The sequence below is a fragment of the Monodelphis domestica genome, chromosome 5, assembly GCF_027887165.1.
Source record: "Monodelphis domestica isolate mMonDom1 chromosome 5, mMonDom1.pri, whole genome shotgun sequence".
NCBI classification, from domain to species: domain Eukaryota; kingdom Metazoa; phylum Chordata; class Mammalia; order Didelphimorphia; family Didelphidae; genus Monodelphis; species Monodelphis domestica.
Genome location: NC_077231.1, coordinates 159,747,248 through 159,760,840, shown reverse-complemented (window position 1 = coordinate 159,760,840; position 13,593 = coordinate 159,747,248). Strand labels below are relative to the sequence as shown.

The 13,593-nt window shown below is 35.2% G+C and overlaps 1 protein-coding gene across 8 annotated transcripts in view; it reads right to left on the bottom strand.

Moving 5' to 3' along the window:
• HGF (hepatocyte growth factor) overlaps positions 1-13,593 on the bottom strand; it is a 99,828-nt gene that overhangs the window by 58,354 nt on the left and 27,881 nt on the right. For 7 of the 8 annotated variants that reach the window (XM_056799488.1, XM_056799489.1, XM_007504020.3 and 4 more), the window contains 2 exons: positions 7,216-7,336; positions 5,451-5,569 (listed from right to left, as the gene is read on the bottom strand). In XM_056799488.1, coding sequence (XP_056655466.1) covers positions 5,451-5,569; positions 7,216-7,336 — 240 coding nt within the window. Of the gene's footprint in view, positions 1-5,450; positions 5,570-7,215; positions 7,337-11,838; positions 13,520-13,593 lie in introns of those variants that run through there. The other variant, XM_007504021.3, reaches the window with a different exon arrangement.

Genomic DNA, 13,593 nt, shown 5'->3' with positions numbered 1-13,593 from the left:
CATCATTCTTTAGATGAAAAGATATAGCTCCCTCCTCCCTGAAAAGTCTCCTATTTTAACAACTCAAAACCTTTAATGACTCTTCTACCCTTTCAGGATTCTTCTCCGCATCTTCCTTTCTTTTTTCTCTTTTGTTTACACATTGAAACTCTTCTTCCTTTTTATGAAACACTTCCTTCTCCCTGATGACTTGGAGAACAGAAGTGTTTCTCCTACTTTCTATTGTTTTGTAGGAAGTAGTCCAGACTGAATTTGGATATCAAGAGCAGTTTTTTGGCCATGCGAAAAAAAAAAATCAACATGACATGACACAGTCTACTTTTTTTAACATCTTCCAGCCTCAGTTTCCTCATTTCTGAAGTGGTTATTATAAAAATCCTCACAAAGTTGTTGCTGAGACCAACTGAAATAACATGCAAAATACTTTATAAATCCAAAAACCCAAAATAAATGCTATGTAGCATTATTGTTATTATTAGTGTTATTATTGTTACTGTATCATTACAAAGTCATCCCCTTCTCTCCATATTTATCAGAAGTAAGGTTCTCAAATCCTTTGTCTTAATTACTGGAATAGTTCTTATGGACAGCTCTCATGGGGAATTGCTGCAGGCTCTCTTTGGAGAATTCTTATCTAGTTAATACCTCACCTTTTTAGCATCTTATATACTCACTCATTTTCTCTCCCCAGACTTTCCATCATTTTCTACTTCTTCCTTTTTCTTTTGCTTTGCCCCCTTCTCCTTTAAGTCATTATTTTGCTTAATCTTGAGTTCTCCTGTTTGAAAGTGAATCCTCATCTATCTCTAACCAAAACTTCTCCCAAATCCAGAAGCCAAAACATCTCTTCTATGGTGGCTGTATAACTCTGAATTTCCAGCCAAATACTAGTTTAAGGGCCAAAAGAAATTCAAAACTTCCTTCTAAAGGAAAATATAGGTCATATTCAGAACTACTTCTAAGGTCAATTTTCAGATGCTAATGGATGACCCTTAATCTGAGCAAGAACATAAGCCAGGTACCTAAATTTTCACAGCAAACAAAATTCTCCAGATCCTTCTAGAAGATATCTTTACACATTCAAAGGAGTTTGGCCTGAGGGTACACAGAGTAAAAATCAAAGGGATAAAGAATGTTGACCAGAATTCAACATCCTTTCAGACTGACCTTATAGAAGTTGTGCAACAATATATTTATCTAGGACAGACAATACAAATGGCCAACAAGCTGAGCACAAAAATGAAAAGGAGGAATAGAGTGGGCCAGTTTGCCATCGGGAATCACCAATTATTTTTAATGACCCCAATATTTCCCTGAAAGAAAAGGTCCATATTTTCAATACTAACATTGTACTGATATTAAATGATAGCAATTCAGGGTGAATAACTGCCTCTGGAGAATTTAAAATAAATATATGCAAAAAGCAATGGAGAAGTTAATGGTAGGTGTGAGAAGACTGCAAAATATGATCAATGAAGAATTCTGAAGAACAAGAGTAAAGGATGTCATCAAGGCATTGTATGATAGAAAGAGAAGATGGGATAGTCACATGAGTAAGAGATAAAAGGTGGACAGAGTGCTCCATTGTGACAGCTACACCACTGGGAAAAAGTTAGGGACCCCACAGAGTGAAATTTTAAAACACAGAGAAGAATTTCATAGTATAAGTGAATAAACAGATGGGCTATGATTTGCTTTGTTTGAAGGAACTCCCAAATGACCCAGATCATAGAATCATCTAAATACTGACTTTTGCTGACTTTAAAGAAAGAAGTTTCAGTTGACTGATTAGGCTGAAGGCAAATTACAAAAGAGATAGGACTGGTAAAAGGAGAAATAGAGACAATGAGCACAGATAATATTTTCTCAGAAGGGAAATAGAGATATAGTAGAGCAGCTCCAAATGAAGGCAAAATCTGTGTTCTCCTCTGTTTTCAGAATGAAAGAGACCGTGGCATGTTTGTAGGCACCAATGAAGGAGTGAGTAGATGAAGACTGAAAATTACAAAGAAAAAAAAAAGGAAAGGATAGTAGTAGGACAGTCTATTGGAAAAGAAAGGGGTGGAAACAAAAGCACATGTAGTGAGATTAGTCTTGAAAAGAAAAAAAGGCCATCTATTTATGAGGTTGATGAAATGATGGAAGGAGAGAGAGAGAGAGAGAGAGAGAGAGAGAGAGAGAGAGAGAGAGAGAGAGAGAGAGAGAGCGATGTTCTGAAAAGGAGACACAAAAGTTCACAGAAAATTGCTTTAGTTTTCTCAGAAAAATAAGACGCAAGATCCTCAGCTGCAAGGGTACAGGGAGGTTTAAGGAAGGATGTTAAGATAAGGAATAGATTCTGTGGAGAAGGAAATAATCACTTAGGGAAGAATAAAATGATTATCTTGCTACAATGAAATCACAGTTGAAGTTACATGATACAAATTTGTATTCTACTGAGACAACTTGGTTACATGACTTCCTTCAGGATTTATTAACAACATGTAAAGAGTAATCAAGCGATGTAGTTTCATGGAAGATATATGCTGATAGGGCAAAGGAGCAAAGGATTCAAAGTAGTGAGTAATATGGTAGTGAAATAGTTAACTAAAGGAATGAAACTGAGAAAACTGGAGGGTGATATCAGAGCATTAGTAGTGGCCAATAGAAGTACTAAAGAATAGACTTGAGCAGTCATTCAGTTAACAAACATTTATTATGTATTTTCAGTGTGCTAGGAACTGTATTAAGCCCATGGAGATAATTAAAAAAAATCAAAAACAATATTTTTGCTCTTAAGGGGCTCACATTCTATTGGAGGATACAGCATACAAAAAAATTGTACAAAGAAGATACAGATACAGGTACGCATGTATACCTATGTTTTACATACATATATATTTATATGTATTTGTTTACATTTGTTAAAGCAATTTTGGGGAAAGGTTTTAGTTGTAAGGGACAAGGAAAACTTTCTACAGAAAGTAGGACTAGAGATTGAAAAAAATATAAAGAGAACTTTTTGGAAGAACTAAGACATAGGGAGAAAAAATCAAAGGAGATCATAGTTATAAAGAGGAATGTTCGTTTTTTATTATGGAAGTGGAATGATTGTGGGTAATGGTGAGTTATTAAGAATGTCCATTTTGTGGGGGGCAGCTGGGTGGCTCAGTGGATTGAGAGCCAGGCCTAGAGATGGGAGGTCCTAGGTTCAAACCTGGCCTCAGGCACTTCCCAGCTGTGTGACCCTGGGCAAGTCACTTGACCCCCATTGCCTAGCCCTTACCACTCTTCTGCCTTGGAGCCAATACACAGTATTGACTCCAAGACGGAAGGTAAGGGTTTAAAAAAAAAATGAATGTCCATTTTGTGTATATATGAGGTGACATTGAGTAACAGTCATTAGATTTGAACAGTCAGTGAAAAACAATAGATTAAGATTTCTAACATGAATTCTGAAATAGCCTACTAAAAGGGTAGGAGTTGGAAAGGTGATGAAGAGAGTGATCCAGTTAATGAACTTATTGTGAAAGGGAAGAGAGGTAGAATGAGGCACATATGCAAAATCCACCATCACTTTTATTGTGTTAAATTTTTTAATGGAGTGAACTTAAAAGGAGAAAAGATGCCCAATGAAAGCAGCAAAGGAAGAATATAGGAGTGGAGATGAGGAATAACAAGTAGTTACACTTGCCCCATAATGACCTGTGTAATAGGAGATTAAGGAAAAGGTACAGGCAATGATGAAGAGGATCACAATCAATATTATCAGCTGGGAAGTTCAGGTAGATCCAGGAAACACCTTTTCTGAGGGAAAGAGGGTCAAAACTAAGGGAAATTTTTTCAAAATAGAACCAGATGTGAGGGTAAAGTTTAAAGTGGATGAAGAATAAGAGGTTGGCATTTAGGATCATTGCTTCTTAGCCTTTTCCTAACTCCAGTAAGTAATGGCTACATAAGTATTAAATGTGTAAGAATGCACAAGTGTGTGTTCACATGTATATATCCACAGTGCTTAGCATATTTGGGGGAGGGTGGTGACATGGCTGAGTAGGTAGAGGAAAAGAATCTAGGTCTGTACTTTCATCCATGTTGGAATCTCCATTATAAAGAAATTCCCTCCACTAATGTAGAGAGCTGACTCTTCTGTAAATAATCAGCTTAAAGATTTAAAAGGGGAAATAGGTGGCACAGTGGAAAGAGCATGGGGCCTAGGGTCAGGAAGAGCTGAGTTCAAATCAAACCTCAGACACTAAAAAAGTGACCTCAGGCAAGTCACTTAACCCTGTTTGCGCCAGTTGTCAAAATGTTCAGTAGTCAAAATGGCAAGCCACTCTGGTAACTTTGCCAAGAAAACCCTAAATGAGGTCTTGAAGAGTCAGACATGACTGAAAATGACTAAATAATAACAAAAAGAATTAAAGTTTGTGACTTGCTCATGGCTGGTGTGTATCATAGGCAGAGCTGAACCCAGTTCTTGCTTTTAAGCCTGCCCTTCGGTATCTGCTATAATTTCCTCCCACCTTGTGCATAGCAGATATTTAATGTTTTAAAATTGAATTGATTGTTGAGGAAGCAGATAACTGACAGAATAAATCAGAGAGAACAGGACAGGGCTAAGAAACAAAAATGAAGGGAGTTTATTACATGAATTCTCCCTCCTAAAATTACCTTGCTAGGACAGATGAAGACAACTCACCTCTCCTCAATCCTCCCAACTTTAAGGACATTTCTGTTTTAAGTGATTATTGTACTTGTTTATTATTTGTCCCAGTGCTTATCCCAGAACTTTGTTCATAGCAAGTACTTAATGAATGTTTTATTTTAATGAACTACATAATGGATACCCTAGGCAGACTTACTTATATGACATAAAAGGCATGCTAAAGGAAAGGGAGCTGCAAAAACGCAGGCTGAACTGGAATTGTGTGGTGCAAAGTATATATGAGAGCAGACAGCTAGGCTGGGATTAGCTAGTAGTGCATTGAAGGTGTTAGAAGTTTCTATTATGCTTATTATCCTTAATTCCTATGTATGTCATTCATCAAGAGAGACCTCAAGGTGTACTGGCAGCACATGGATTCTCTCTGGGGAGAAAATGTTCTCTAACAAAAAACATGCAGAACCAGAAGTAGAAAAACAGAGGTCTCAGTTTTCACTTCTCCATTGACTCTGAGACCTTGAACAGGTCCATTAACCTTAATTTCTCTCCATATGTTCAACCAATTGATACAATGAAGACCATTGCCTGTCTCTGTACCTTGTTTATGAAATCATATGTCTAAAGACATTCAGAAGAATGATATGATGCATTTAAAAGAGAATACTATAATGAAAACTTTTTAATATTAAAAAAACTGTGAAATTCAAAGAATGGGTGGAATGAGCTGTTAACCTATTTCATGGATAATTGTCCACTTAGGCCCAGCCCTCAAGAGGAAAAGGAAGCAATAAATTTGTCTCTAACTCACCACATGTTTTAATTGCACAGTACTCCCAAGGGGTGTCAGGGTCAAGAGTATAGCACCACGGCCTCGGCTTGCCATCAGGATTGCGGCAATAATTATCATCAAAGCCCTTGTCAGGATATCTGCAAACCACACCAAGAAATGTGTCATGTAAATCTGCCTGGAGACACCACCCAGCCTTCTGTTTGAGGAGTTCTTTTCAACTAAGCACAGATCCTGTGAGCCAGGAAAAAAAGAAGTTTTGTTGCGGTTGTGCCTTATTAGAATTTGCTACCTATCAAGCATGAGGTTGACATTCATGTGCTGTCAAGTGTGGGGCACCAGATAGGGTTAACTCTGCTAATTATTGAAGGCCTTCCTTGTGGCCCAGAACCAGAGACAAAACTGAATCCCTATCTCATAGAACCCAATTAAAAAAGGATTATATAAACATGACTTGCCATAGAGTGATCTTTAAGAAAAGTGGTCCTTTTGTAGCATCTCTTTCTAAATTTAAAATGAAAATTATGTTCTAATAGCTCTATTATTAATGATAGCTCTGTTCTTTTAATAGAGTATTTCTAGGTCATGCCCTCACCATCTCAGGAGTAAAAAACAAATGCTTATGCCTTGCTTTCTCCTACATTTAACTTAGCAGGATCTGAAACCATTGCTTGATTTTAATTGTTACCACATTCCCTGTGGTATTACCTAAAAGAATGGTAAGAGGGTTTTTTTGGTGGTTTTTTTAAAGCAGAAGTTGAATTATAAAAGGGCCAAAGAAATGCTCTAATAAATGCTGAACAAAAGCAGAGAAATTGTTACCCTATAATTATTTGTTTGCATTTTTGTTTATATAGTTAAAATGAAATAGACTTACTTAAAAAATGTAAAACTTCAAGGCACACAGATATGGATAACAGAGACAATTATGAGAAAATTCAGGACCCAATTATCTAGTAGGGGAAAAAACATTGGGAGTTTGGATACATCTATTTTCACTACACAATTTCCACACAAATATAGGCCTGGCTAATTAATCAGAACTGATCATTGATACTTTGCTTTTGTTTTCACTCTTCAGTTCTTGTCACCTGTAGGAATACAGCCACTATTAACAAAGACTGATTTGGAGGCAGAAATCTTCTCATCCAAACATCTCATTTTACAGATAAGGAAACCAAAACCTAGAGAAAATGTAACTTGCCCAAGATCACATGGGTAATAAATTGTAAAATTGGGATTTAAACTCTAATTCCTCTGACTCCAAATTCAGAATTCTTTTCACTTGTTCACACTGTCTGCTCCAGAAAGAAGTATACAGGCCAAAAATTAGCAGGAATTGTAATTCTATTCTCAGCTCTTGTATTTCAGACCTACAGAACTGTTAATGAATTTTCCTCTTCCACACCTACTCCTTCCCCCAAGATATGCAAGGGTTTAGAAAAATGGGTCATAAAAAAGTCCTCCCATATTTTGCATGATAATATTGTCCTCAGAACTATCCTCATGGCAAGAATTCTAACCACTGGGGGTTTGAGCTAGTGCCAGATGGAGCTATAACTCTGTAATTATGTCCTCATCATGAACTCCTTTTCCCAGAACTCTCATGGTCCTGAGAACTGTGTCAAAAGTATCATACATAGTAAAGGGAGGTTTCTAACTCTATCCTTATTGGTCCACTGGAATAGTAAATATCATCTATAAAGGGGGAATATTGAAGGATTTCAACTAATGGCATAAGGAGAATTTTCAACGGCAGAGACATAAAATCAGTAGACATCTTTACCTCTCTGGCAAGAATTTGTGTCGGTGTGGTGTCTGATGATCCCAGCGCTGACATATCTTGCCTGATTCAGTATGATCCATGGGACCTCGGTAACTTTCCCCATTACAGGTCATACATTCCACTATGAAAAGAAAAGGAAACAGCATGTTAGAAGCTTAATAAAGCACAAAAAAGAGACACTATTGTTAAAAACATCGATATTTTTATCCGTGAAATTTTTTTTAAATGACACTTTTGGGTCAGGATATTTTAAAATTATTTCTTAATGTTAATGTGAAAAATCTCCCATCAGTCAGCTTCAGAATAGTATAATAATAGATGATGTGACTTGAAATCAAATTTACAATCATAAATTTAAAGCATATTGAAGATAGTGTCAGATTACTATGAATGTGAAGTACTAGATATCTAAGATTTGGTTGTTTCAATCAGATCAAGAACAAAATGAGAACTTAATCACCATGGAAAAAAAACATCTAGAAGCTTGAGAATTTAAGCTTCTTCCAGGGGCTACTTTTCTCCCAGCACTCCTAAAACTATTGGTTTTCAGTACCATCTCAATTACTGAAAGAGCAAGCCTATAATGACCCAATAGATTATAATAGAATAAAAGTCAGACACCTAAGGTAGAGGTCACAGGAAGGTAACCAACCAATCTAGACAGACAGAATTTTATCTTGATTCAGAAAGCATATATTATCTAATGTATATGTATATATATATATATATATATATACACACATATGTGTGTGTATAAAAGCATCTCATTGGTACAAAGATTATATTCATAATAATTTTGACCAAAAATGGGATTTCTCTGAAAATGTTCTTCTACATAGATATTGAATTTAATTGTTATTACAAATATATAAATTGGTCTGTTTCATTCATTATACTTTCTACTCTTAAATGATATAAAATGAACCTATAAGGTAATCAGTCAGCAAGTGTTTATTAAGCACCTTCTATGAATAAAATGTTTTGCCCCTGTTAAAAAAGCCAATAATGAAATAATCACTGCTCATAAAGAGCTTATCTGGCAAACTAATATGTCTGTTTTGGGCAATGGATATGCTTCACAAATATTAAACTGATAACTCTAAACCCACTCCATTCTGGTGTTCTGTCTTGAGCACTCCTTACTGAACATGGGATTCGTCAAAAGATTAGATACAGGGTATTCTATACATACAGAAGAAAACCATCAATGTTTATTTTTCCTGGAAACTAGATCATAACCATCATATGATTTGTTTGGGGCCTATTGATATTATTTCAGGTAAATTAAGTGTCTCAATATTAGGCTGGAAAGAACCTGACCATCTTCAAATTTAATCTGCCCCAGTGATTAACAAGTCAATCTGGAATTTTAGACAATATATGAGTATTCTATTTATCATTTTATTACTGCAGTGCTTCAGATATTGATTTTTTTTATAAACACATCACCACTTTGCTTTCCCACTCTCATTCCTTTCATTGTTGACTGATCTCAAGACAAAGCACTGATTCAATCTTTCCTTCACCCTGATACTAAGAAACCCCAGCTTCCTGCATTCCGTAAGCACCTAAGATGCAAATGAATGGGGCTAACAGCACATTGCTGAAGGCATTTGGATTGACCTAAGTCCTCTAGATGGCTCATTTTCACATTGATACCCCTCAAATGGGTCATATGTCAACACATTTCAGCTTCCCACATGACTGATTCACACCCTTATTTCTTTCTAAGCCTTCTATACTTTTCTGTGTATTTTTATACAAAATAAAGTGAAATTCTCTTTGTTCTTTTTTTCTAGGATAAGACCATGGATAGTTCCATGTCACATACAAGTAGTGATATCTATATAATCTAAGTTTGTATCATACTCAAATATGTATTTCCTTTGTGTTCCTTCTACAGATGTAAGTTTTCTGTAAAGATATATTTTTCAACACAATAACAAGAATTAGCTCTTACATTATCATCACGAGGATTAAGCGAGATAATAAATTTAATGCATTGTGTAAACTCTAAAGCACTATATCTTTGTGGGCTATGGCTATTAATTTCATTATTATTTCTTGAACATGCTGTTTCTACTCAGCAGTAGAATAAGTGACTTGGGAAATGGAGAAGAACTATGGGGAGAGGGTGTAAAAATAGATATAAATATGGACTTCTTTATTTAAGGAATCTATAATCTAGTTGGAGGAGCAAGACATACAAATATAACAGGAGATGATATGAGATTGTATGTTCATAAAAAAAGTTTATGATTGCATCGCAGAATAAGTTATAAAGGTAAGTTCTACAAGATAAAATAGGCAACTGAGAATAGGGAAGGCATAATAGAGGAGACAGGGCTTAGGATGGGTTTTAGAATATGGACAGCAGAGAAAAGTCAGATATAAAGGTGAGGGAAGGAAGGAGGAAAGACCTGGAGAAAACAATATGTTCAAAATGCTGAGCAGAAAACCCTGAGAATAAAGGGAGTAAGCCTACCAAATAAACAGACAGGATGAATCGTTGAGGATTACAGGGGGCAATAGTTAGAGATGCAATTGTTTGGGCAGGGTATCATCAGATTTTTAAAAATGTTATAAAATCAGATTAATAAATTTGGACAATACACTATGAGTTCTCTGAGACCTAGGATCGAATTGCATCTACACATATTTATGAAAATTTATATTACATATATAGTACACATATGTACATATATATACACATACACATGCACATAATCAGAAAATTCTTTTTTAAATGTAATCATTAACACCCTTCAGCATTTCCCTTCCCTCTTCCCTTTCTAAATAGTAATGGGACCTTTTTCTAGATACTCACCTGGTTGAGTCAAAGAGAAGAATAGGAGGAAGAGGGGGAAAAGGGTTTGATCATGTTACCCAAGTTGGGTTGCTTGAATTATTTGGTGCTTTGGAAATCTTTCTCCCTAATCCATGTTTCTAGTTAGGCAAAGGATGACCACCTTCAGTAATTCAGTGCATGGCAAGAAAATGAGAGAAGAATAAGCCAAACCAAGTCCACACCCTTTATTACTTTCAGAATTCCAAATTCTCAATCAAATCTGGCTAGAAGGGTATGGATCTGACAGCAAAATCTTTTTTCTGAAATGACTTCCTCCTAAAACACCCCAGCAGGTGCCAATATTTTATACAGCACAAAGAAGGATAAGTATGGCCCTTTAACTTTGCTACTAGTCCTGCTTTATTTGTTTTAGTATCCTAACTTAAAAGCATAGACAAAACCAAATAAAATAATAAAATAATGTTTAAAAAAAAGCATAGACAAAATCTTTATTATTTCTATAGCAGCTACAAATAATCCTTCACTTTAAAAGATCAAAATAAAATGCTGGACTCAGCCACATGAATAGAAGCCAAATGAAATGTTCTATTTTAAGTAGTCCTCCTTTGGTAAAGAAAAAACATGACCTAAGTGATGGCCATTAAAGCATAAAAAAGAACTATAAAGCCTGATGCAACTTTAAAATCTTTCTGATGACAGCAATAAACAAAAAATGAACAAATTTGTTTTGTGTTCCATGAGTTGTCCAATATAAAAACACAGATGAATCTGTGTTTACACACTTAAATGAATGATTTGTAAATATTCTGTACATATGCCTATGCTATATTTTAATCCCTTCACTAAGATTTATTATGTTGTGTTAGGAGATGTTTACTTGTGTCAATAAACTAATGCCAGTTTCCTTATTAACTTCTTCTGGATTGTTAACATTACACCACAAATTTCACGCACATATATATTTATATAGGAAGAGTTAACTTTGCTTAAATGGATGATCTGATTGAGTAGGGAACAATAAGGATGAGTAAGAATTCATTGGGGAAGGGGATTTAACAACAGATAATGTTTGAACTCTTTCCTTTGAACTACTTTAAAACATATATGCTTGAATTAAGCTGATAACATTTTTAGTCTTTAATTACTTTCTAAATTGAGTTTTCTGTGTAAAATTGTTTATTATGTAAAAGTTATGTAAAAGTTTTTTTTTACATTATGTGTAACTTAGTTCTGAATGTTCTGAATGAGAGCATCTGTCATTTCAATTAATAGAATTTGTTATATGTGAAAGATTTAAATTCCAGAAAAATCATAGTTGGCATCTATTATTAAATAGCTAACTTATAATAAATTTCATTTAATTTTCAAACAAATTGGGTGGATATTTATTTAATAAGTTAATCACTACCATCTTAGAAGTTAAAATTGCAAAAGATATAGCCCATCAATTGTCCCAGAAGACTTAATTGAAGGTGATAGTTTGAAAGTCACTTTGTATACTAACAACCTATAGCCATCAAAAATTTCAAAGCTCAGACAGATCCTCACAAATTGGAAAGACTTCAAGGATATGTCTTCTATGTGCACCAATCTTGTAAATTCAAAAGGATTCTTCATTAGAAATTTAGTATTTTGGTAATGGTGGTCAATCTAAGAGACATAAAACAAATACAAATCTTGTATTTTAAATAATGATACCACTGCCCTGCAAATTCCATCAATGAGTAACAGGTGTCTTTGGATTGTTCCATTTTTTATTTATTTGTAAAATAATAATAATAATGATTTGCATACCTAGATAGAAAACATTCACCTCAGGTGTTATGTCTTTAATTTGGAAGTTTTCTTCCTACCTACTAAGTAAATTCTATATAATGACCATCTTTGGGTTTTTCCACAGAAATAAATTAGAATGCCCTTTTGGAATTGGAACCACATTACAACTCTCTTAAAACATATTTTGTTATAATGTTAAATCAAATGGCAGCAATTCCCTTTAAAACATAGAATTGATTAGTCTTTAAAGATAGTGTTAGTCCAAGCTCCCACATATTTTGCTGTATTTCCATTACATATTTAGAATAATTTCCAAATATAGTAAGCTATAGTGCTACTGGGGAGGTGGGGAAGTAGGGTTATCGCTTAGTTTGCTCTTTACTCGTTACTAATTTTAAGACTTTTTTTCTGAGTGGGTTGACCAGAGAGACCTCTAAGAGTTCAATGGCTAATAAGATACAGTAAACTGGAAAAGGGTCAGGTTTTGTTTTTTGCTTTCACTTCCCCTCTTAACACTATGTTAGTCAGTCAGTCAACCAGCCAGCCAGCCAGCCCGTCAGTCATCTGACTGAAGTCAGTAGATCTGGGGGACAGCTCAGAACTTTTCCACAAAACTGTAGTAACTGAGACCCTCTAAAAATAGAAACTTCTCTCTTATGTGTAAATTTACTTCAAATGTTTTGTTATACCCTTGTTCATATAAAACAGACTTGTTCATAGTTACCATAGACAAGTTTATTTTTTTTTAAAGAAAACATGGAGAAAGTTATAATGAACAGAATGTGATATGTAATAGAAAGTAATAGTTTACAATGCAGAGATGGAACTGGCTCAAGCACAAAGTTAAATTAACTTTTAAATCAATGAACAATAAAAAAATTAATCCATAACAATTATTTAACAATAAGAATGACAAAAATTATCTTAATATCAAACGAATGCATGTGGAAGAAAATTGTCAAGCAAGGCCTTTGGTTCACAGCAAATAAAGGAGACATCTTTCTAGAAAACGTAGGCACCATTCCAGTAAATCCCTGAGTACTTAAAAAAACGAATTCCTAATACAACAGAATTCACGTTTTGGATGTACTTTTTAAATGTTGAATTTCTGACAAAATTCAAGGTTCCAACTATTTAGCAGCCAAATTTACCTAAGTAAATAAAACCATAGACAATGCTGAAATGCTTATTCTTCCATCTTGTGAGTCATTCAGTTTTCCACTGCAAAAGTTGAGACAATGCTCATTTATGCTGTGGGAGGAGGTTAAAAAAAAAATCAAAATGGATTGAGGGTGCCTTCAATCCAGAAAGCTTGGGAACCACTACTGTAACCTCTCAGATAATATTCTGTGTTGTGCTCAGTGCTCCTCATATGTCCAGTAAAGCACTTGTACCATGTCCTCCAAAGCACACAGAGTAATAAAGCTTGCATTGTCCCAATCCTATGTTCTTCTCCGGTGTCTTCCAGGACAAAGCTTCCACAGAAGCAGCTGTCTGGTGAGTGGAATTGATACATGGCTAACAGGTCTACTCCCTAACCTGCCCCTTGGGAGTTGTAAGGAAGGGGCCGAAGCGAAGAGGAGCAACGTGTGTGTGTGCACATGGGCATACCCCTGAACGAGAGAGTTTCTCCCTCTCCTGTCCTCCCCATGAAGGGATGCCTGAAGCTACCTCAAGGCTCTCTCTGTGGGATTTAACTCAGCCAGCTCCTATTGCCACCTGCAGGAAAGAACCATGTTCATTATTTTGCATTAGAACTAGAGCTATATTCCCTCCATATTTAACAATTCTCT